Below are 21,855 nucleotides of genomic sequence, written 5' to 3' on the forward strand. Positions count from 1 at the left end.
TGTGTGTGTTTTAATTTCATAAATACTTTTAATTTCATTCAAGTGATGTGACTATTTGACTAGGAAACTGCACAAGAGGCCCCAATAAAAATTTAAATTACATGCACTGGGCACATCGTTCAATCGCAGCGCTCTTCTGGTGGCGTCATCGCAAAAGTGACCACCACTCTCCCATTCGTTTGCAGTGAAAACGGCACACTGCCCCATTCTAGTATGCCATAGAAACAGGCCCAGAATTCATTGTGCCAAGCTTTGGTGCAATCTAGTGCGAACTCTGTGCATTTTTTTTTTCATTCCAGGATTTTAGGATCGGATGATGGTCCAATGACAAGTAAAATATTCAGTGCAAAATGACCCTCTGACGGTTTTGTATGGGTAGAATATGTTGTGTTGATAAACAAATGAAGCAATTGCTAAAGCCATGACAAACTAATAAGTCTTGAACCAAGTAGCAACAGGTCTTCAGAACATGAAAATTCTGCTGAGAATACAAAGAAATCCTGACACAGTCAATCAGTGAATGATGATTTCCCACACACTTGCTCACCAAAAAAAAAGTTATTTCCTGGTTATCTACAAATGGGTAACCTTCAACATTCCTGCCTATAAAAGTGCCAAAAAAAAAAAAAATTGTACACATTTTTGCTTGACCATCAAAGGGTTTTACTAACAGTTCAGTGTCTTAAAAGGACCTCATACACTTAACCAGAAAACAACCTTTCACAGTGAAACGAAATAACCCCAACTTTGCACTACATGCAGTGGTAGCAAAGGATCATTGCTACGATCTGAGAATTACTTTTGGGCACCTTAAATTGAATTCACAGATATAATTAAAGCTTCCTCTGTCCAACATTTTTCTACTCCTGTTTGGTGCATGCTTTTATTATGTAAATAAAGCATGTGAATGAGAAAATTCAGCAGACACCACATGTTGTGGCGATCTCTTTCTCACACACACACAAACACACATACACAAAAGCATGCATGTGTACGTGCACACAGCACTAAAAAAAGCAGAACAGAAAGCTCCTTTTTTTCTTCAGCTAAAGTAGAGCGTCATCGATACATTTACGAAAAAAATGCAGAAAATGATAGGTGATCCGGGAAAATGTGTGATCAGAATTGGATTAATTCGATTTTTGTAATTGTAGGCTCAAGGGCTCGGAAATTGTATTAAGGGGAAACGTATCAGTGAGGTTCTACTGTATAATATAGGAAGTGTGAGAGAGAAATGTGGAAGAGCAAGTTGTGTTGGGGAGCTCCGTCCTTTCCAGGAAAATGAAAACTCTTTGTCTCTGGTTACATTACGCGACCACATTTTTTGACAACATTGTGAAACCTACAAAAACAAAGTGCATACCTGCTACCGCACCTAGAAATACTACTTAAGTATGCTGTGATTTTCCCATTTTTTATTTTGGGAACAAATGCTGCTTTATTTATTATGGGACTCAAAGTTGCAAGAAGTCATAAAGTACAGTATTGTTCATTTTGCAAGAATGCCTTGCTTTTATATCTATTTTTTTTTTCAGACAGCACCACCTATTCAGTACACCTATTTTCCAAAGCAAACATGGTGTCAATGACATAGTGGGTCAATGCGTAGCCCCAAATTGGCTGCTTAGTTCTTCAAGAAAAATACACTCGTGGTATGACAATAAAATGTACACTGAACCGTCAAAATTGTTCTCCTAATCATATTTTATTCATGTATATATAATAATCTAAACATGTGAATGATGCGAGTGAGCAACACTGAAATCAGTCGCAAGCTGCCATATAACTTGTGAAGTAATATGAGTGTGCGGAAGACCCACCTCCGTTGCCTTCATTCCACTGTCAAGATAGATTGTTACCGAGTATAGAAACTCAAATTTTTGTGCTTAAAAATGTCACACTCAAAGTAACCTACATGTTGTTTCAAGGACACAATTTTCCCAGAAAAAAAAAAGTGTGCACTAGATTGGGCCAATGTAATATTATTTGTGTAAGCTCGCATGAAAACAGGATGCCAAAGATAACTAACCTTCAAGAGAAAGGTTGACATTAGCACTTTCTTTGTCTTGGACAAGCCGCAGTGTCTTCAACCAGCTACCAGCTGCCTCTTTCAGTTTGAGGTAAGTGGCACTGCCCTCTTTGCTTTGTATCTGCATAAGACAGTAAACACCACTCATTATCCCAAGCAACAAACACTCTTCTATATATTTTCCATAAAATTTTTCTGATCACATATGTGCACTACTTTATTACTGAGTGAATGAAGAAATGAAGATAGAGGCACATATATAACGAAGACCAGAAAACTGCACAGGTAGATATGTATGCAAAAGAAAATCAAGTTATAAAACATCATCAGGAGAATTTACACGAAACTGGCAATAGCATATGTACTCCAAGGGACTAAGGCCCCCAGGCCTTGGCTTCCAAGACTAATCAGAACTTCCACTCTATTAATTCTTGTGCATCAGCGGGACACATACATCCTACTTTTCCTACTGCAGAAAAAGCTTTATCCACACAACCTGTGTCAATTAGCAGAACTCTAAGTAGCTGCTATCTTACCTAAGCAATGAAAGCACCCAAAAACTGTTTTACTGCAATTTCAGACAATCATAGTAGTGCCACAATGCAATTGAAATTTGTTAGTTTTCATGAAAACTTTTGAATTTTCCTCTTCTTCATATAAAAAAGAGCCTGTCATTCATTATGCCACTGATTTTCTCTTTATTATAGTTTTCTAGAAAGTCAATTTTATCTCCCAGACATGATGTGTTTTTGTAGATTTGTTTAGTAACTTTACCAATAAAGGCATTGAAACAAAGTCCTTTGTAAATTCACCATGCCCTTCGCTATGCCTAATTGTAGAGTAGATAATGGTGCACAGGAATCATTTTCTTTTAATTAATATATTTCTTGGAAAGTGGGCAGATATTCAGGGACAACATCAGCACTCGATATTTTGACAGCGGCATGAGGACAACACAAAAAATGGTTTGTGTATGGGGTGAAACAAACTTTACAGGAACAGACTGCAGCCCTGTGAGGGCTTGTAAGGAGAATGTGCAGGTGGTGTTGTGCTGCTGTAAATGAGGTGTGCATAATGTTCCTCTACACAACTTGAGAACTGCACCTCTGCACTAGCTGTTTCGGACGTTTTATCTCAAATACCTGGTGATGTGATTGCATGATGGTACATAATTTCGTGAGTCGGAGGGAATCCCATTTTTTGTGGTGAAGTACTGGCTTGATTTTGCTGAAATTTGTTTTATACTATTTCTCTGAGTTTTACATGCATACATTACAGCCGGTTTGTATAGCATCATAGCAGAAATATATTCGAGTCTACAAAGTATTTACGGATGCAACTTCTACTGCAGTGTAGGATGTAAAAGCTATAAGAGACTAAATGTCTAATTAAAGGATGAGTTCTTTAGCTAAGATAGTGTTCAGTTTTTTTTTTTTTTTGCGAATCGCATGCCTTGAGCTCTTGTGTCCCCGAGGGTAGTCTATTTAACAATAATGCATGCATGAGCAGAAGTGATTCACTTATCAACCATTTATGAGATGTTACAAAATGCTAGCCATGAGCATCCTTAATTCAACATCACCACTGTTAGAGGAATAATCGTTAACTTTACCTATGGCCAAGACCTGTCTAATGTTGTGCACGTTGCAATAGACTTGCTGTGCTGGTGTTGCTTTTCAACTTAGCCTTAACACTGACCAAGCCTTTTGGAAAGCACCTTTTAGGAGCACTGTAAATAAGGGAGGTAAGTGAACTTGATGACCCCAACATGTAGTTCTACTGAGAGGCACTTCACAGCATCCGGACAAATTTATTACTGAATGACACTCTGTGGACAACCAATTGAAGGCCACATTTTTTTCTCTTCCCAGTAGAGTAGGCATATGCTGAGGGCCTTACAAAAGTAGAGGCAAGATATCTTCTACTTTATTATTCAACTATAAGCGAGAGAAACAGCATGAAAGAAAGTAAAATACTACACAAATAATTTTTCTTTCACATATTCTGCTTTTTGCTACATGATGATTAAGTACTACAACCTCCAACTATGCTGAACTCCGTGTGAATTATCAGTTGTAAGTTGAATGTCGCATTTAGCTATGCAAACTTGAAAGCTACACATGGCACTATGCATATGTATATGAGTGGCAAGCTTAGCACTCAGACTAGGAGGTAGGAAAGCTATATAAGCCATTTATAGCTCGTCCGAAAAACAGAACAAAAGTGGTGGACTATAGCCAAAAAGATTCCTAAACCTCTGGTTAATATAGGTGAGCACAGCTACTCACGGTGATGTGAGTGGCACTGACAGACTGGCCAGGATCCTTGACCAGGTGGGCAGCATAAGGCCCAAAAAGTGTGCCTCCACGCAGCATTACCCGAGCGTAGACAGTGAGCTCGGGAGATGGCTCACTGCCTTCACGCAGCGCAAGCACCTCTGAAGGCAGCTGCAGGGACTCGGCCAACTCCTCAAGCTCCTCCTCGGCTTTTCCTATGAAATGAACGATAAAACATGTGAGAGGCCGGCATGACTTAATCTCATAGGTGGCCACAGTTCCCAAATCCACGCAAAACACATACCGCAATAAACAATAACAGTATTCACAGCTCCGGAGGTCATGGCACTTCAAAGGTATACAATATCTGGGAGGAGAGAGCAAGTGCCGGTTCTTCAGAAAGGGAAAGCTGTTTTTACGCAAGCTAAAAAGCTAGGAACACCTTCGGGGAATGACGGGCTAATAGAGCTCTGCTCTGCTGCTCGCATGCATGCTCATGCACACGATTTCCTCGAAAAGCACAGTTATCAGCTAGCAATCTGGTATCTTTTGATAAGGCATACTGATATATCTCAGCAGGCGCTACTGATAGTCAACTGCGCAATCTCAAAGATAGCAATAATAAAGATAGCAATAATAAAGTGAGGTGACGTACGTACTCCGTGCAAATTCTTTCGGTTCGAAATTTAGCTGTAAGGTATCCGGCATTTTACACAGTTTCAAATAGCTAAACGTTGAATAAAGGACGATGATATATTATCGTTATCTCATCGCAACGGTAACGTTAAAATACGAAAGAAATCTTTTCGTTGCGTGTGTAGCGTTTGTGATAACTTCTGATATAGTTTATCAAGCACAGCCACATTGCAGTCAGCTGTTCTCCCTCAGCCGTGAGCTTCGAAACACGATTGTGGAGGAAATCACTACAGCACATACAACGGAAGTGTCCATTGTCAATGTCCCAGTGGAGCCCATTGAAGCAAAACCCACCATCAGCAAAAAAAAAAAAAAATACTGCGTACTCATTAGTGAGAGATCGCGGGTGCGGCCGTAGCTTAAAAAAAAAGTTTCCCAATGTCCAAAGGATGTATTCAAACAGCGCTAGTGACAGCACTTACAATATGTCACCTAATCGACAATGCGTACTACAGACTCTACACGTACAAGGATTCCGCGTCGTAATGGCACGTGTGTTTTTTTTTTGTTTTTACCACTTGTTGCGAACCACACGTGAATGCGGCTCTGTTTAGCACTACTCGCTGTGTTTCGATAATGTTGGCGCGACAAAAAGAAAAAAAAAGGTTTCCGTCTGAACCATGGTTCATACGGTAGTGGTTAGAAGATGAGAAAAGGCACCTCATTTCTGCAACCCGGTCGGGAGCACGACGCAGTGCCTATGGTTCATACGGTGACCGGCATCATAGGCATGCGCACGAGTTGCGCCCCTCTATTTCAGTTATCTGCGAAAGACGTCAAACCTGCCATGTACCCTGTACCTTCATCTAGGAATGCGTCGCCATCACCGAGCACATGGCAACATCACCACTTCTTCTTTACCGTAATACGATATACCAGTTCAAGTGTTGCGGCTTGCTACTCCGGAATTGGAATGGCTCCGGAATCATTCCAAATTTTCGCGACACTAGAATGAAATGGTGACAGCGCTTGAAGAAAGAGAATGGGAATGAAATTAAGCACCTTTTGCACAGAATGGAACGGGAATGGAATCGCATCTTTTTCCGGGAACAGAGCAAGTTTTTGTCACGCTGTTTTCCAAACGTCAAACATTAGCAAGCCAGAGCAACGAATATAATAAAGCAGCACTTTCAAAAAGGCTTGGCTGATTGTAAGCACGGTAAATAATAAGCAACACGCATACTACACTGCTCTTTTTATATTGACTCTCTTGCTCCGAAGTTTGACCATCCAACGTGATTCGAAGCCGCACGACAGACTACAACGACATCACGAAGGCCTGGCTCGCAGAACTTTCCTATTCCTGCTCCCACGGCTGGGTCGAGCGAAGGCGGTACTACTGAGACAGCTCCAGACCGGATTGCTACCGAGCCCGGCACTGATGCGCCGCATGTGCCTCGAGACATACCCGACCGACAAGGTCTGCCGGATGGAGACGGCAGATCACACGCACATCTTGTGGGTCTGCATCAAACACCCAGATGAAGCAAGAACACTTCCGTCGCGGCTCGAGGTGGCCGCGAAGAGCTACGACCATAGGAAGAACAGCTCTGGGCCGTCCAGCAGGTCCTCGGGGCGCTCGAAAGGCAGGACCTCAGCGGTCCAGCGAGCGGAGACCCGCGCCGAGTGACGGCAACACCGTAGACAACGTCGGGGTGCACGAGTGCCCAACTGCAGGCACAAATAAAGTTTATCCAATCCAATAGCTATTCCTCGCTTAACCGTGACGTCGTTGGCATTTGTCGAGCGGAAACGCTAGTGCAACACCCCCACCCCTCACCCCCGGCTCGGCCGCCTGCTGTCTCTCTACCCCTTCACTTTGTTTTCACTTTTGTCGCCATCATCGAATAGGGCGCATATTTGGGAAAGCGCTTATCTAAGTTGTGATGAGTATTGACGCTGGCACGATGCTTGTGTTCACAGCAAGGCTTCGATACCAGCTTGAGTGCCGTCTCACCACATACCCCCCCCCCCCCCCCCGCCCATTTTGCAATACTGTCTCCACTGTCTAGACAGTGGGCGCATTTGTCGGAAACTGCACGAAATATGACACTATGCTACGATTCCTCGGCATTGGTAACGTGTTTTGCGCACTTTTGCAGTTCCTAATGCATCTGATGAAATCAGCTTTATGAGGCGTTCAGTCTAGACGCTATAAAACTCTAAATATGCATTTCCTACGTTGAGGAATTACATGGATGGAATTAAACTGCCCGGCCGTTCTCGGAGTGGGATTGGGATAACTTCTCTTTTCATTCCGAGGAATTCTAAAAGAATGGACTTGCGGCAAGTTCTGATTCCCCGGAACGGAATGGAATGTAGGCGCCCATTCTGCAACACTATACACTGCGTGCTGTAATCGGAACAACTCATTGCGACATGCCGGAATGTGCGACGTCTACACGCAGTTAAAAAATACAAATCCTATTCAAATAGTGAAAAGATTGATCGATGCTCGTCACGCTGGTCAAGTGGTCATGGTTCTCGACTGCTGACTCGAAGATCACCCAATTAAGGTGAACATTGAGGGTCATTTAGGTGCATGTTGAAGAACCCCAGGTGCTCGAAATTTCCGGAGCCCTCATATACGGTGTTCATATCGTGGTTTTGGGACGTTAAACCGCAACTAAGATTGCTCGATTCTAATTCCACTAGTCTTGCGACACTTTCTAGCCAGTTGTCAGTCACATTAGAACCTTATGATAAATTACACATTTTTTGCAGGGCAGTTCTTCCGAAATGACCTTACGTACTTGAAGCCACCGCTACCGGCTGAAAGAGAGACGGATAGCAAAAAAATAAGGAAGAAGTCGGAACCACATGAAGGTCCTATCAAAACCAACGAAAGTGTCAGCTGCCTGCATTGGCTCTCGAATTCACACGGCTTTCTTTCTAAGCCTTAGTGTAACATCGAACATCTCTCGTTCCAATAGTCGCCCAGCGATATTTAACGCATTCTCAAGTGATGGTGACGATAAATTGATTACCATAATCAAACGACGTGAAAGGTTAAAACATATCATCGAAAAATATCTTGTCGAGCGCTGTTTAATCTTCATCAGATTACGTTTAACGCAATTGTTAGAGTGTTTTAGTAAAATACAGCCCCGCTCCTCCAACCCCAGATCTCTAGAATGGTTTGTACGTTGCTTTGAGACGTTAATAAGGCACCGTAAATCAAATTTAAAGATCAACTCCTGGCATGCATCAGGATAATGTCCATCAGCCGTGAATCCAGGGCGCAATACCGCTCACGTCCTTTCACGTTTTGCTGTGATACCATTTACATGGACATTCGAGGCGCATTTAGGTCGCCACCGTGAGGCCGATAGCACCACCCCGCACGTCATATCTTCTCCACGTGAGTGTGAAAGCACGCGAGGGCAGCAGACGATGGCGGCTCCTGGAGAGAGGAAACGCACCAGCCAACTTTCGTCCTGCGAAAAGCCCGTGACTATGGCAGGGGAAGTGTGCCAGAGGGGGGGGGGGGGGGAGCGTTGCTTCAGTAGGAACTGTAAACTTTGATCGGGCGGGCGTGATCGCACGCACTGTATCTTTAAAGGGACAAGCAGACGGCTTACGCTTCCGTGCGTTCTGTGCACTCACCGCTTAGTTGACGTTGACGCGATAGAAAGCACAAAAGTCTCTTCAACCACTGCAGCGGCCGGAGTTGCATCCCTATTACATCCCTTATTTCAGCATTTTGCATACTCGCACCAGATCGGTTGCTAAGGCAGTTAGCGGGTAGCCTTAGTTCGTATAAAAGTCCAATTTGTTGATGTCGCATCGCTTCTTCGCCTTTGGGGCGAAACTGTCTTTTTCGCTATCTCCGCTCCCTCATACATAGTTTCTTTGCACTCGTAGAGTGCAAAAAAAGTATGGATTATATTATAATTATTATCAGATGTCAGACGAAACGCCGCTATGACTGTGAAAGACTGCTTAACTTCATATGGAGCGACATGCACAGCGTACGATAGGTTGTGAAATGATTGTTGTGTGTACACCCCCCCCCCCCCTTGTGGCTACGCCTCAGCCGGAGAGACTAACCAAAATCATTCTTGATCTGCTACATCGAGCGTAATATGCGATGAGGGATGAAAAATACGAGGAGAAAATGGAGTTCGGCACGTGCATGGCATAGGTGTATGCAGAGCAAGCGTCTGTGTAGACAAACAGCCGGACACAATTGACGAAGGAAGGCAAAACGTTCAGCAGTCTTATCATTTGCTACGCACGCAGCGAAACTTCTTTATGGAGATCAGAATATATCAGACTTCAGCATGTAGTCCACTCGCGTATAAAACCAAGAACACTAAGTGGATGTTCGCTTCCCTCCACGGCAATCTCGAGCGTAGCATACTATAGACATATATTTAGGCATGGTTTATTCACATTTATGCTTTTATGCTTTAATTCAATATTGCGGTAACGTTACTCGTTCTGAAAATAACAATATACCTCTTACGTACGTGTAGCAGATTTTGGTCGTCACTGCAAGCAAGGGCAGGCTTAAGATTTCCTATTTCATATGCAAATGATGGGTTAGGGCACATAAAATCGAAATGCCGATAAGCAGCAGTAATCGGTTTCGTTCCGTGCATGAGGCACACACGAGAGGAACGCGAATGATCCATTTTTTGCGCGTTCGGTCTAGAGATAAGCCCGCACAAGGGCCCCGAATGATTGCCGTGCGCGATCTCAGTGGTGCGGTATAACAACTGCACGCAGTACCAATAAGCACCTATACAATTTCGCGCACGCATCACGAGAAAATAGAACGCGGGGTAGATGCATGCGCCGATTGAAACAATCAGCAGACCCCATGCGCCCGCCTTGTCGAGCGAATACGCAGCGCATTTACCATTTTTGCTCTCATAAGTGTCCAGACACAGTGTATATGCCATACATCCTGCGCAAGCCCTAGTTGCAACCCTTTCCGTGTTCGTGAGATGCTGTAGATACGGAGTTACGGCAAGGCTTACATAGAGCAAAACGGTAACAAAAACGTAATGAAGGAAGCTTTCGCCCACGCTTCGACATATATTTCTTTTTCTAGACCGCCTCCGTGGCTCGGCGATTACGCCGACGCAGGAGCACGCACGCATGTGACCAAGCGACGCGGAAAAGACGACGCTTGTCCATTAGGAACAGCGGCCACCGCAGAGCGATGCGAGAGAGACCAGAGGCCGATTTGCATAAAGCATCGCGTCTAATCTCACTAATGCGTTCTGACTGCGGCGTCGCGGCATCTATCGGCTACATCCCAACGCGTAGCTCTCAAAAAGCACCACGCGTACGGTTTCTGTACACCGAAGCCAAGGCGATATCTCACCACGCCGATTTCTTTTCAGCCAACCACCACTTTTTCTCTCAGCTCTCTGCGAAGTACGTGAGCGACTTACCCCCGTATTCTAGAACGTCCCTTCACTCAACGCTCCACCTTCACTTGAGAAAGCCGATGGGAGCGCCGTCTCTAGTCACGACAAGTCACTGCACATCATCGTTAATCTGCTGCGATTCTTGAGTAGCGCAGCACCATTTTCAGCCGAGCGACGGCGCAGTGCTCAACTCTGTCAAGTGAAGGGTGAAAGTCGAGTCGAGGAGTGTTTGTGAATACGGGGATTAGTCGAGCTTCAGTAGTCTTGGTGCGACGATAACTGGCCTCGAGGCCCCGTAAAGGGCACTGCGTGCTGACGTCAGACGTGGGGCCAAAGCGTCAATTGTTGGGCACCGCTATGCCTCAGTCCATGCTCACCAGGTTGGAATTGTTGGATGCGATGACACAATATCGACAAAGCAGCTGCTTTCCTGTCCCCACAGTCCGCGGCCGATGCGCAGTCCTCGGATATAGCTAATCAGCACAGAATTCTTTCATTTGTTCGTTAAACACCCGCAGTCTATTGTTCCAGTTCTTCAGGACATCCTGAAGCACTTTACTGAGCTGCTTCGCTTCTAGTACGAGTTGCCTTGCCTAGTTTAGTACACGCGTGTGCAGAGCCCGCCGAGTTGCTTGCTTGTTTTCGATCCGACACATCGTCGTTGTTGAAGCCTTTTCGATGTCGGGTGGTAGGAAACTCATACACGGACAGTTTCTTTGAGTTACAAGTGCAGTATGTGGATTTTATTACCCACAGAACTGTCGAGAAGATTCCTCAGTGACCGTTGATTTCGAAAGACAAGTCGCAAGCGTATCCAACGCTTGCACTCACGCGATTGCACACATGCACGTCATCGTCTTTCTTGCCAATACATGTCTCCAAAGCATGAACATATTGCAGAGGCCTCGAAGCGTGCCGGAAACGTACGACAACCGAGCCTATATGGGGCTATAGGCAGGCCTAACTTCACGCGAGATATATATATATATATATATATATATATATATATATATATATATATATATCGGGAACATGTGCCGGCGCACACATTTGCCAGCATTGATGTGCACATCCCAGTCAACAGCAAAGTAGCTCGAATGCCGACAACGTGAAATAGGAAACCAAGCCATCTATGGGCGCGTTGCAGTTGACGTTTCACGGGGCAATATACTAGGCTGGTCGTCTTTTGAAGCGCGAAAAGCGTGAAGCGAGCTCACGTGCGAGGTCCGCCAGTGTCGAATGAATGGTTTAAAAAGGGCACGCCCAGTGTTCCATCATATATATGCCAGGCATAAAAACAAAATGATGCTCTCGCGAGCACTTCCGTCTAAGCAAATTGCGGCTTATTCGCACAGACCATCGACATGTCTGGCAAAAGATTGACTTGCATCACTGAACTGAAAATTCATCACTGAACATTCAATGATGCAAACTAGAACAGAAGGCACTCACAAGGAAAGCGGTTTCAGCGTCGAAAGAAAAACTTGTGAAGGTTGACGCGCAAGTGAACACCGAAGTTTGGTGCGCCATGACATGTATGTGGGCGAACTAACTTCTGAGTCGACTCATTCCGGTTGAAGAAAAGTTTCGTGAATGTGAGTCCGAGTGAGTACAAAGCGCAAAATATATTTCTCGAGTGAGTCTGAGTGTGTCGCACTTGTTTTTGCCGACTTAATGTCCTGTCTCTTCATTCTCAGTCTTACGATCAGCCTTACCTGGAATCACGCTTATACTCACGTCTACTCACAAGTATTCCAAAGCCGTGTCATTCAGACACCGTTTCAATATTTCATAGGCGTTAATTACGTAGAGGAGTGCCTTGACCCCCCCCCCCCCTCCCCACGCCCTCCACCAAATCTTCCAGAAAAGTTCTTGATTATTATATCTTATGCTGTCATCTCTTCCAAAAAAAAGTTACCTTGCTAGTTTGGAAGCACTCGGAATACGTTTTCGAAGATACTATGTCAAACGACACCAAGAAGAGCACCAATTACGTGAGATATTGGTGTTAAAGAGCATATCACCGCATTCGAAGAAGCTAATTCTAGGCTGACGGACTCATTTTTCGACTCACTCAGACTCAGATTGTGAGTCCGGGTGAGTAATATTTTTGTGAGTTTGAGTCCGAGTGAGCCCAAAGCTCGAAATGTACTTCATGAGTGAGTCTGAGTGAACTCCACAAGTTTTGCCGGCCTATGGCCATAGTGAGCAGCATATAATTAAGCCGGATGCCATAATATCCGAAATATTTGCAGATGAAACCCTATTGAATGCCCCGGTTTCCATCGCCACTAAAATATATAGCGCCGAATGTTTTTCAATATAAGTTTCGCATCATGAAGGGGGCTAAATACCTAGGTGAGAATACTGAGTGTTGGTGAACTCTTTTTTCCGCAGAATAGTTCCTGCGTGGGCGTAGAGCGGTACAATTACCCATGTAGGTCCTTAAGAATTACACCCACCACCCGCCTTGGCGCTATACAGTGTGCGGAACCTCCTTAACAGAAACAAGTGTACAGTGTCAATTTTGATGCGCGCTCCGGCGGCTGCTGGTAGCGCGTTCAAGCGGAAGCCAGAGCAACTACAGTCTCTTTTCGCGTCATCTCGCGGCGAGAAAAAACAACCATTCGTTGCTGATATAGAACGGCGAGCTTGCAACCCCTCCCCCTTCAAGGCGATTACCGGCTCTCGCGTAATCGCCGTGAAGGGGGAGGAGGTCGCAATCTTGCCGCTGGTTCCAGATCAGCAACGAACAGTTGTTTTGCTCACCCCGAGATGACGCGACAAGAGAGTGCGGTTGCTTTCGCTCCCACTTGAACGCGCTGCCAGCAGCCGCCGGAGCGCGCAGGCCACACGCTCCCGTGTTCCCTTTCATCAAAATTGACACTGTACATTAAACATCGACTGCTTTCAGGAATGCTTTCTTTTCATGAGACGTAATGTCCAGCGCCGCGTCTCGTTGGAGCGATGTACATTCTGTTCGACAGCTCACCCAATCAATGGGTAACCAGGAAACTTGCTATAAAATCATCGACCTAAAGTAAAGCACTGCAAGAGCAGCAGCTGTACACTTATACAAATGTCAGTTACAAGGTTTCAAAAATATAATTCCAGATTTGTATCAGGCAAAATCTTAATGGAGGCTTCGTAAATAAAAATATTTTTGCTCCTGCAAGAGGTCCCACATATAATGCCAAGCAATTAAGCCCACATCAAAAACGTATTTACCTTCGCTGAAGCGTTTCGAGTTCTGTGAGCAATATTCCAAATAGCGAAAGTGCACCTCCATTATTCGTGAAAACTACAGATGTTAATGGACGATGGGAAACATTTTGGTGTGTATGTGTTTGTCTCCGTATGTGCGCATGCAGTCTCATTTTTAAATCATACACCTTTCATACAGCACCTCGTGTAGATCCGTGGTGAAACGTTCAGAAGATTTATTGTAGCAGCCTTGGTAGAAGGCAAGGTTCCCTTTCGTAATATAATTTTCGGCTTTGGGCGGCACAGCATTTTGGATAAGCAAGTGACACAAAACAATGGGCATGAAAGAACTGTGAACTCTGCAACCATTAAACTGATTTGCCGAGCATCGACGAACAAAAGTTGCGCAATCTTAAAGACAGCAGGTAATGTATTATAAAGCTGCGAAGCGAATGCTGCGACAAACAAGACAGTGGCGCAAGGCCAGAGGCACGAGATGGGCCACAAGAAGCTAACAGAAAAAAGGAGAATTGATTTAAATAAGGTGAATTTCAACCTGAACTATATAGCGCAGTTGAAAATTCACTCTCTGTGCGTATACTTTCCCTCCTTATTAGTGAACCCTTCCAGAGTTGAAAAGTGTTACGAGAAATTCTTCTCATGGGGTGCTTTCAACATTGTAGCTCAACTTCGCATGTCGGGATGCAAACAGAATTCATGCATTTAGAAGTTAGAAGCTCGGCATTTTTTTTTGCTCATTTGATATCGTCCTGGATATTCTTGTTATTTATCTTTTTAAAGAGTATCTACACACATCTTTATTGTTTTATTTTGTTTTACATCACTTGCTTACTGGTGACTCGATGTCTATAGTCTAAGGACACATTCACTACATTTTTGAAGTTGTTATTCGCTTAGTGGAACCTCACAAGTGCGTGAATTTTTAATTGTTTTGCAAGCCATTAACAATGCCTTTGACGTATTTTTGGCATACTTGAAAATCAACATGCAAAAGACATATCCATAACTAGAAAAAATGCTAATTCATCGTTGTACAAAAGATTCCCAGCATAAGCGCGAGCTTTGGCATTGTCCATATAATCATGACCGCCATACCCCCAGTAAGGACTGTGAAGCGAAAATGGGGCACTCGTTGCGAGAATCACGCGTCTGCAGCACTTTTGCAGCTGAGTGTTTGCCCTTTATCGCAAACTAGGAGCAAATGAAACAACACTTTCACCACTGCGTGATTGATTGATTGATTTGTGGGGTTTAACGTCCCAAAACCACCATATGATTATGAGAGACGCCGTAGTGGAGGACTCCGGAAATTTTGACCACCTGGGGTTCTTTAACGTGCATCCAAATCTGAGCACACGGGCCTACGACATTTCCGCCTCCATTGGAAATGCAGCCGCCGCAGCCGGGATTTGAACCCGCGACCTGCGGGTCAGCAGCCGAGTACCTTAGCCACTAGACCACCACGGCGGGGCCACCACTGCGTGATGGCAGGCCAGATGGAACGCACAAAACGCCGACTTCTCCTCAGGACAGCATCCCTGTCTTTCTCATTTTCAGCAAGATTTTGTTGAGGCAGCCGGCGTTAAGATCAGATTCAAGAAAGAAAAAAAACAGCCGGAATCACCGCTGTGAAATTATAGCGTTATCATAGGTCCTCGTTGTGGCCGCGACGGGGAAAGGAGCAGGATTTGAAATTACCTAGGCACTGTTGCATACCGGAGTGATCCGCAAGCCACATTGTTGCTACGGTAGCCTTTACGCCTGTGCATTTGGTAGGGAGATCAGCGATCCTATAGACCTGTGAAGGGAACTGTCATTTCTTCTGACTCCGTTCAGTTGTTTAAGTCAAACGTCCAGCTGTGGAATGAAGCGCGTGAATGCGAGCAGCGCGTGTCTGGAGAACGAGTCTTCAGCTCGGGAAATTCAGCGTAATATACGAGAAGCTTAGCAGAAACAAAACCAGTCGGCCCGAAGCAGACAGGTGCGCCCGCCTCACGTCACGCAAGATGAAAAAGACAATTTCCGGGTCCAACCAGCGAGCGCATCTGAGCCGCGTCCCCAAAAGGGCAACAACGGGAGTAAGTGACGGGGCTCGGAGGACAGCCGTGAAAACTTCGCCAGGGGGATGACAGGGCGCGCGTGTTCATTTGCGGTTGCAACCGGATGCGCTGCGCCTAGCGCACACCCATGCAAGCACACGCGGCGGAACCCGGCGCGTCAGAATTATCGAGAAAGCACGAGGCTTGGCGCGAACCACAAAGGAGCCTCGCGCTCGATGCCTGAGATAAATAAGCCGCCCCCGGAACTGCGTGTGGCCACAGCAAAGTTTTTGCGTGGCGCGCACACGACACGAACTCTTGATGCTGGGGACGTCTGTGACTCCCGGCTTCCCATCTGTCCTTATTTTTTTTTTACATCAGGATAAAAAATTAAGAGAAAAAAAAAGCGTGAAACATGTAAAGCGCACGGGCAATCAACAAGACGGTGTACCGCACGAGATACACACGACCGCCAAACGCGAGCAGCAACCACCGCGAACAGCAGCGCACAAACGAACCGGCTGCATTAATCGGAAGAGGCACGACCAAGAAGCGTCGAGGGTTAATTTATGGAGCCTTGATTCTGATTAATTAATCCGCTAATGAAACGTCAATCGCGTGGCCTCCGTTGTTATTTCCTCTTCTGGGCGACGGACAACGCGCAATCGGAGCTTCCATGCGAGAGCAGGGACGCTCAAAAAAAAAAAAAAAAAAGAGCCTAGCCCCGCCACGAGCGCCAAGACGGAGAAGGCTTAAATAAAAAAAATCAATAATATTATTAATAAAAACGGAAAGCCCGATCAGGCAGAACCGCGGACTGTGCGCGCCGTGAACGACACCGGCGATGAAAGCACATCAGCGTTCCCCAAAGCCACGGGAGAACAGCGAACCCGCTCCAACCAAACCGGAATTATTCTGGCACCCCGCAGCGCGGCCTATAACCTTACTCGCTTCCGAGCAAATATGTGCGCGCGATAAGAGAAGGAAACGAGTCGACGCGCGCTCGGCTTTTCACGACACCTGCTTTGTTTTTGGTCCGCTCAGGCAAACAAACCAGAGCGCCCCGCAGAACAAGTAGCTAAACAAATCGACAAACTCGCAACGCCGCAGGAACCAATGAGAAGGGACAGAAAGTATGGCCACGGACCTTTCGCGAAGGGGAAAAGGACGCACGCAACGGAAAAACACCCGAGTCTTTTGCGACATCATTAGACGCCTACACCCGTGGTAAAAGTAAGGTGCACATGAAATTCGAGCCCCCGATACAGAACACGACGAAAGGCAAAAACACCTTTTTGTCACCGCACGATCCTTCGCAGAGCAACAATTTAGCCCCTGGCGCGCGGTTAACCTATCTGCGGTTGGGCTCCACTCTGCTCACTCAACAACCCTCTCCCGGTTTTTCGTGACCACACACACTTCCGCTGCAACGCAACGTGGAGGCTGCATCTCAGCGTGTCAAACAATGATGCATGGTAAGCAGCGCGCGCCTTTTCGACGAGTCGCGCTTTTGCGTTTAGAAGACGCGCACAGCTGCAGTGGCTAACGGCGCAAGCTGTCCTCACAGGCATCTATAGGCATTACTTTTATTTTTTTTCATACCTGGCCAATTGGCCCATCGAAGCACGCCGTGGTGTTGGCACGGAAGCGTGCACACGCTCCCGGAACGAGATCTGGTTTAGCAAAATGTAATTAACTCCCAGCGGGGTCTCTCTCTTTTTTTTTTTATCCAGACGCGAATCTTCCCTTCACCCCTGTTAATGCACATCGCGTCTCGTAGCAGTTATTAACTAATCCTATTTGCTGCAAGCCAACGACGGGCGACCTCAGCGATTGATGTTTGTTGGTATGCTGCTCCCGCTTTCGCCAACTGAAACGCCTTTTTTGTTGTTGTTTTTTATTTCATTGTCAACGAGTTCGCAGCACATCTCTGAGTACCGTTTATCGAAGCTCGCATTTCCTTTGTCAGACCTCGTCGACAGAGGAGACGACGATGAAAGAAAAGCGCAAAAGAGCACGACGAAGAGTAAAAGAAGCAAAAGTAGCGCGGCAAAGTTTGTCGCGAAGTAGCTCGAGAGACTGCCCGATAAAATAAGAGGCGTTAAAAATGGCCGTTCATTCGACGCTTTTTTTTTTTTGTGGCCACGTGATGCCGGCACAGTTCGACTCGGCTCACCGCAAAGAATGACAAAGTTGAGAGTGGCTTCCTCGAGATATACACACACGCACACAGCTCTAGCTCTACAGCGATCGGAACGCAAGGGCGCCGTGCTCACCGCATAAGTAAGCAGATTAGCACGTACGAAAGGATGCAGGAGAGAGCAGCAACTGCGTCCGGAAATTTTTGTCTTCGTCTCGGTGCAGGCCGTTGGCTCTGGAGAGATAAACGGCTTTTGATTTGGGGCGTCGCTTGCATCGAACGTCGGCGCTGACATCTGACGGCACCGAAGCGAGAGCGGCATGCGCTGCCACATCCGGAGGCCACACAGCCCGCGCCTCAACCGCTACATTAATAGCCACGAGTACATTAAAGGAACGAAGGCAACAACAACAACTCATAGGAAGAAGCTGCATCGACCACGGCGGGCTAGAAAAAGAAGAAAACAGAACAGGGAGGGGCGATAAAATTAATGGCTTTGTAAATAAGACGGGTAGTTGCGCCCGCGCGAACAAGTTCCATGCGAGCAAGCGCGCCGTGGGATAAGCAGAGCGGATGAAGATTGGGGATCAGTACAGTCAGCAGGGCACGTAACACGCAGCGCGGATGTTAAGGGAAGAAATATTAACGAAGAAGCAGAGACACTGCTGGACCCGTGGATCAGGACAGTCGCATGACATCACTCGCCTTTCTGAAGAGCGCTGCCGAATCGCCCTGTTTCTCTTTTTTTTCTCCTCCTTGGGAAAACATTGACAGCAGTTGCGATTAGCCTGAGCTAACTTTGTTAATTCATTTGCCGTGATAACTGGCAAAAAATTAGAATGATATCTGCTTGCCTGCTTTATTGTTCTATACAAGTGCAGTATACGCGAGACTCGCAAGGAAGGCTGTGTACGAACTGTGCTAACGACACATGATGAATCGCCGCGCAACCTTTGATATCATCGAAGAGAAAATTGAAATGTAGCAACTGCTGAAAGGGATCGCGAGAAAGGATGCAAAAGGTTGCGCAGTGCAGTGACATTTGGAGTGGCTTGCCAGCGTGCGGTGAGCGCGCTGAGAGTTTTAGCGACAACGCACAAATAAAAACGACCGAGTAATACAGCGAGTGTGCGACGATGTATATCAGTGTTGAGGAATAGGCGCCCTCCAATTCCATTACGGGAAATTAGAACTTGCCGCAATTCTACTCCTCTTAACAACTCGGAATGAAAAAGCTTTGCCCATTCTCACTCTGCGAAAGGTCGGACAGTTGAATTCCATTCCTGTAATTCCTCAACGTAGGAAAGGCACCCTTATATCTTTATCGAGATAAAAATGAACGCCCCCCCCCCCCCATAAAGCTGCTGTCATCAGAATCATTACGCAGAAGTATGCAAAAACAATTGATTGATTTGTCGGGTTTAACGTCCCAAAACCACCATAACATTATGAGAGACGCCGTAGTGGAGGACTCCGGAAATTTTGACCACCTGGGGTTCTTTAACGTGCACCCAAATCTGAGCACACGGGCCTACGACATTTCCGCCTCCATCGGAAATGCAGCCGCCGCAGCCGGGATTTGAACCCGCGACCTGCGGGTCAGCAGCCGAGTACCTTAGCCACTAGACCACAGCGGCGGGGCGTATGCAAAAACACTTTACCAAGGTGGAGCGATAGATTTGTGACATATCGCGTGCAGTACAACCACTCGCGGAGGTATACCGTCATGGCTATGGTCAAGCGGGCTCTCTTGCTTCACCTGGCATCCCGAACCAATGCAAGTGTATTCTTTCTCTCCTTCTGTATGGAGGGGCAAGGTACACAGTTCATCGTGTACGACTGTGTGCTGCGCTGACCTACAGACATTCGCCCTGCCGCGGTGGTGTAGTGGCTAAGGTACTCGGCCGAAGGTCGCGGGATCGAATCCCGGCTGCGGCGGCAGCATTTTTGACGGAAGCGAAAGTCTACGCTGTCCAGCGTGACAGCCACCCCGCGGACTCTAATCCTGATGGATGGGTGCCAATACTCCGGCTGTTCTCACGTCGCCCGCCGGCACTTCGCTGGCCGGGGACCACCTAGCTGGTTGTCAAAAGCGGCGACCGACCGCTGTATTCTTGCCTGAACGGGCGTCCTCACGCCGAGATTATCGTCTCCCGAGAATCGGCTCTTTGGGAACCACGCCCTTTCCCGACAAAGAAGACTCACCCCCTTGGCCTGAAAATGCTGTGGGCTGCGCTCAGATTTGGGACCTTTGCCGACAGAGTTTCGGGCGAATGCGACCCTGTGTCTAGACAGGGAGGACAGCATCGCAAAATGATGGGGGATTATGCTGTGAGCGTCTCACCTTATAATCTCCCCCCCCCCTCTCCGAGGGCTTGCAGGGAACGAAAGCTTGCAGAGAACGCAAGCATCTTGCCTGCGTCAATAGGCATCACAACTAATGAAGCACTTGATGAAGTACGCGTACTGCTTTAGTTAATACTCTCAACGCATAGCATACGGGAGTGTATAAACGCTATCATGGCAGCGAAACTTTAGCCATCGAAACTGCGAAAGACGCTCTCATGGGCACAGAAACAAAAAATAAAGTAGCATTTTAACCGGGTCTTAGTATTAATAATAGCTTGTGCATTTTCGAGGTAGCAGGAGGGTAGTGAGGTGCAGTTCGGATACAAAATACACGTTGAAGTCACTTTTGTCCGCACCCGTTCATCAAGTGTGCACAAAGTGCGGCTATCGAAAGGTCATCTTGCCAACCGGCTAACGCAAAAGTTTTATGTATAAAGAGCACACACACAAGAGCCACGTTGTTCCGAACAGAGGGGCCGGCAGAAAACGAATTTCCGTTCGAACGATCACTGTAATACATCGCTTTGAGCGCTGAGACCCGCAATCTAAGCAGTTGGAGCCAACACGTCCACGTACACAAAACGCGTCGCCCAGCTCAGGAAGTGTTCCGATACATGCGGCATGCGCAACCGGCAGACATGTAGAAAGGGCGAGTCTAGCCTACAGTCCCGGGCCGCCATCGGGAACAGCCACCGTCAGCCAGAAGGCAAACGAAGCGCGAGACGCAGACGGCCGCCCTATCAGCGAACAGCAGAAGCCTCGGCTTGTATCGACGGCGGCCAAAGGCCGCCACCATCTGCTTGACTGCCTGGCCGGGCGAGAAGAAATCGCAATCGTCGCCTGGACAACTCGCGCGCCGCATGCTGAGATTGAAAAACGGTCCGCCACGGCGTCCAGGGAAGGACGCCGGCCGGCGTTTGTTGAACAATAAAACAATGACGCTTCATCACCACACAGGAGAGCTGAGAATTGGGCTCCTCTATCGGCGCAAGCAGAACACACACGGCGGCCGAGACACAAAAAGGGACAGCAAGTGGAAAACGGGCCCCAGTGACGAGTGCCGCAGCGAGTGCGCGTGTGTCAACGCGCTCGGCGCCGCCTGGACCTTCCAGATAGCGCAACAGCTGGACACCGCGCGGGGGCAAACAGCGTCCTTTTCGCCCGCGCTGTTTCTTTTGTCTTCCCCGGCTCACCACCCAGCGACCACCAGATGACAGTTTTCCCGTTCCCTATAGCTACGACGCGTCGTCGCATCTTGTCACGAGTGCGCGGCAAAAATGAAAGCTATGCCGTCTCGACACAGTCGAGCAGAAAACGGACGAACCGATAGGCTATCCACTCCGTCGTTTTCGTCGCTCTGGGTATTACCATTTCGTTTTTCGGACTGTTCTAGAGCCCGTGACAGCAGAAGTGCAAAGCGAACAAAATCATACAACGTGACGTCTAAACGTCACGTTTGAAGTAACTCTGTAAATGTGATATAGGCTACACAGCCATCTGAAAAATAGTGATTGGAAACAGTGGCAACGAATGGTTATGCGCTGCATTGATTCGTCTGGGAGGCTCTGAAAGCGATAACATTATAAAGCGGCAACACAATCTTGCGTTGATTATATACACTTCCCACAGCATATTCGTATACGCCAACAACAAATTTAGCCCATTTCGAACTATTCTAGTACTGCCAATAGACCAGGAATCATCCAACCTACCGCCTGTT

General features: G+C 46.8%; 1 protein-coding gene across 1 annotated transcript in view; it reads right to left on the reverse strand.

The window, feature by feature from the left end:
• ush (Zinc finger protein ush) overlaps positions 1-21,855 on the reverse strand; it is a 432,792-nt gene that overhangs the window by 31,587 nt on the left and 379,350 nt on the right. Inside the window, exons 2-3 of the mRNA XM_037435521.2 lie at positions 4,318-4,520; positions 2,030-2,150 (exon numbers count right to left, since the gene is read on the reverse strand). Of these exons, the coding sequence (XP_037291418.2) occupies positions 2,030-2,150; positions 4,318-4,520 (324 nt within the window). The remainder of the gene's footprint in view (positions 1-2,029; positions 2,151-4,317; positions 4,521-21,855) is intronic.

This window comes from Rhipicephalus microplus, chromosome X (genome assembly GCF_043290135.1).
Source record: "Rhipicephalus microplus isolate Deutch F79 chromosome X, USDA_Rmic, whole genome shotgun sequence".
Taxonomy (NCBI): domain Eukaryota; kingdom Metazoa; phylum Arthropoda; class Arachnida; order Ixodida; family Ixodidae; genus Rhipicephalus; species Rhipicephalus microplus.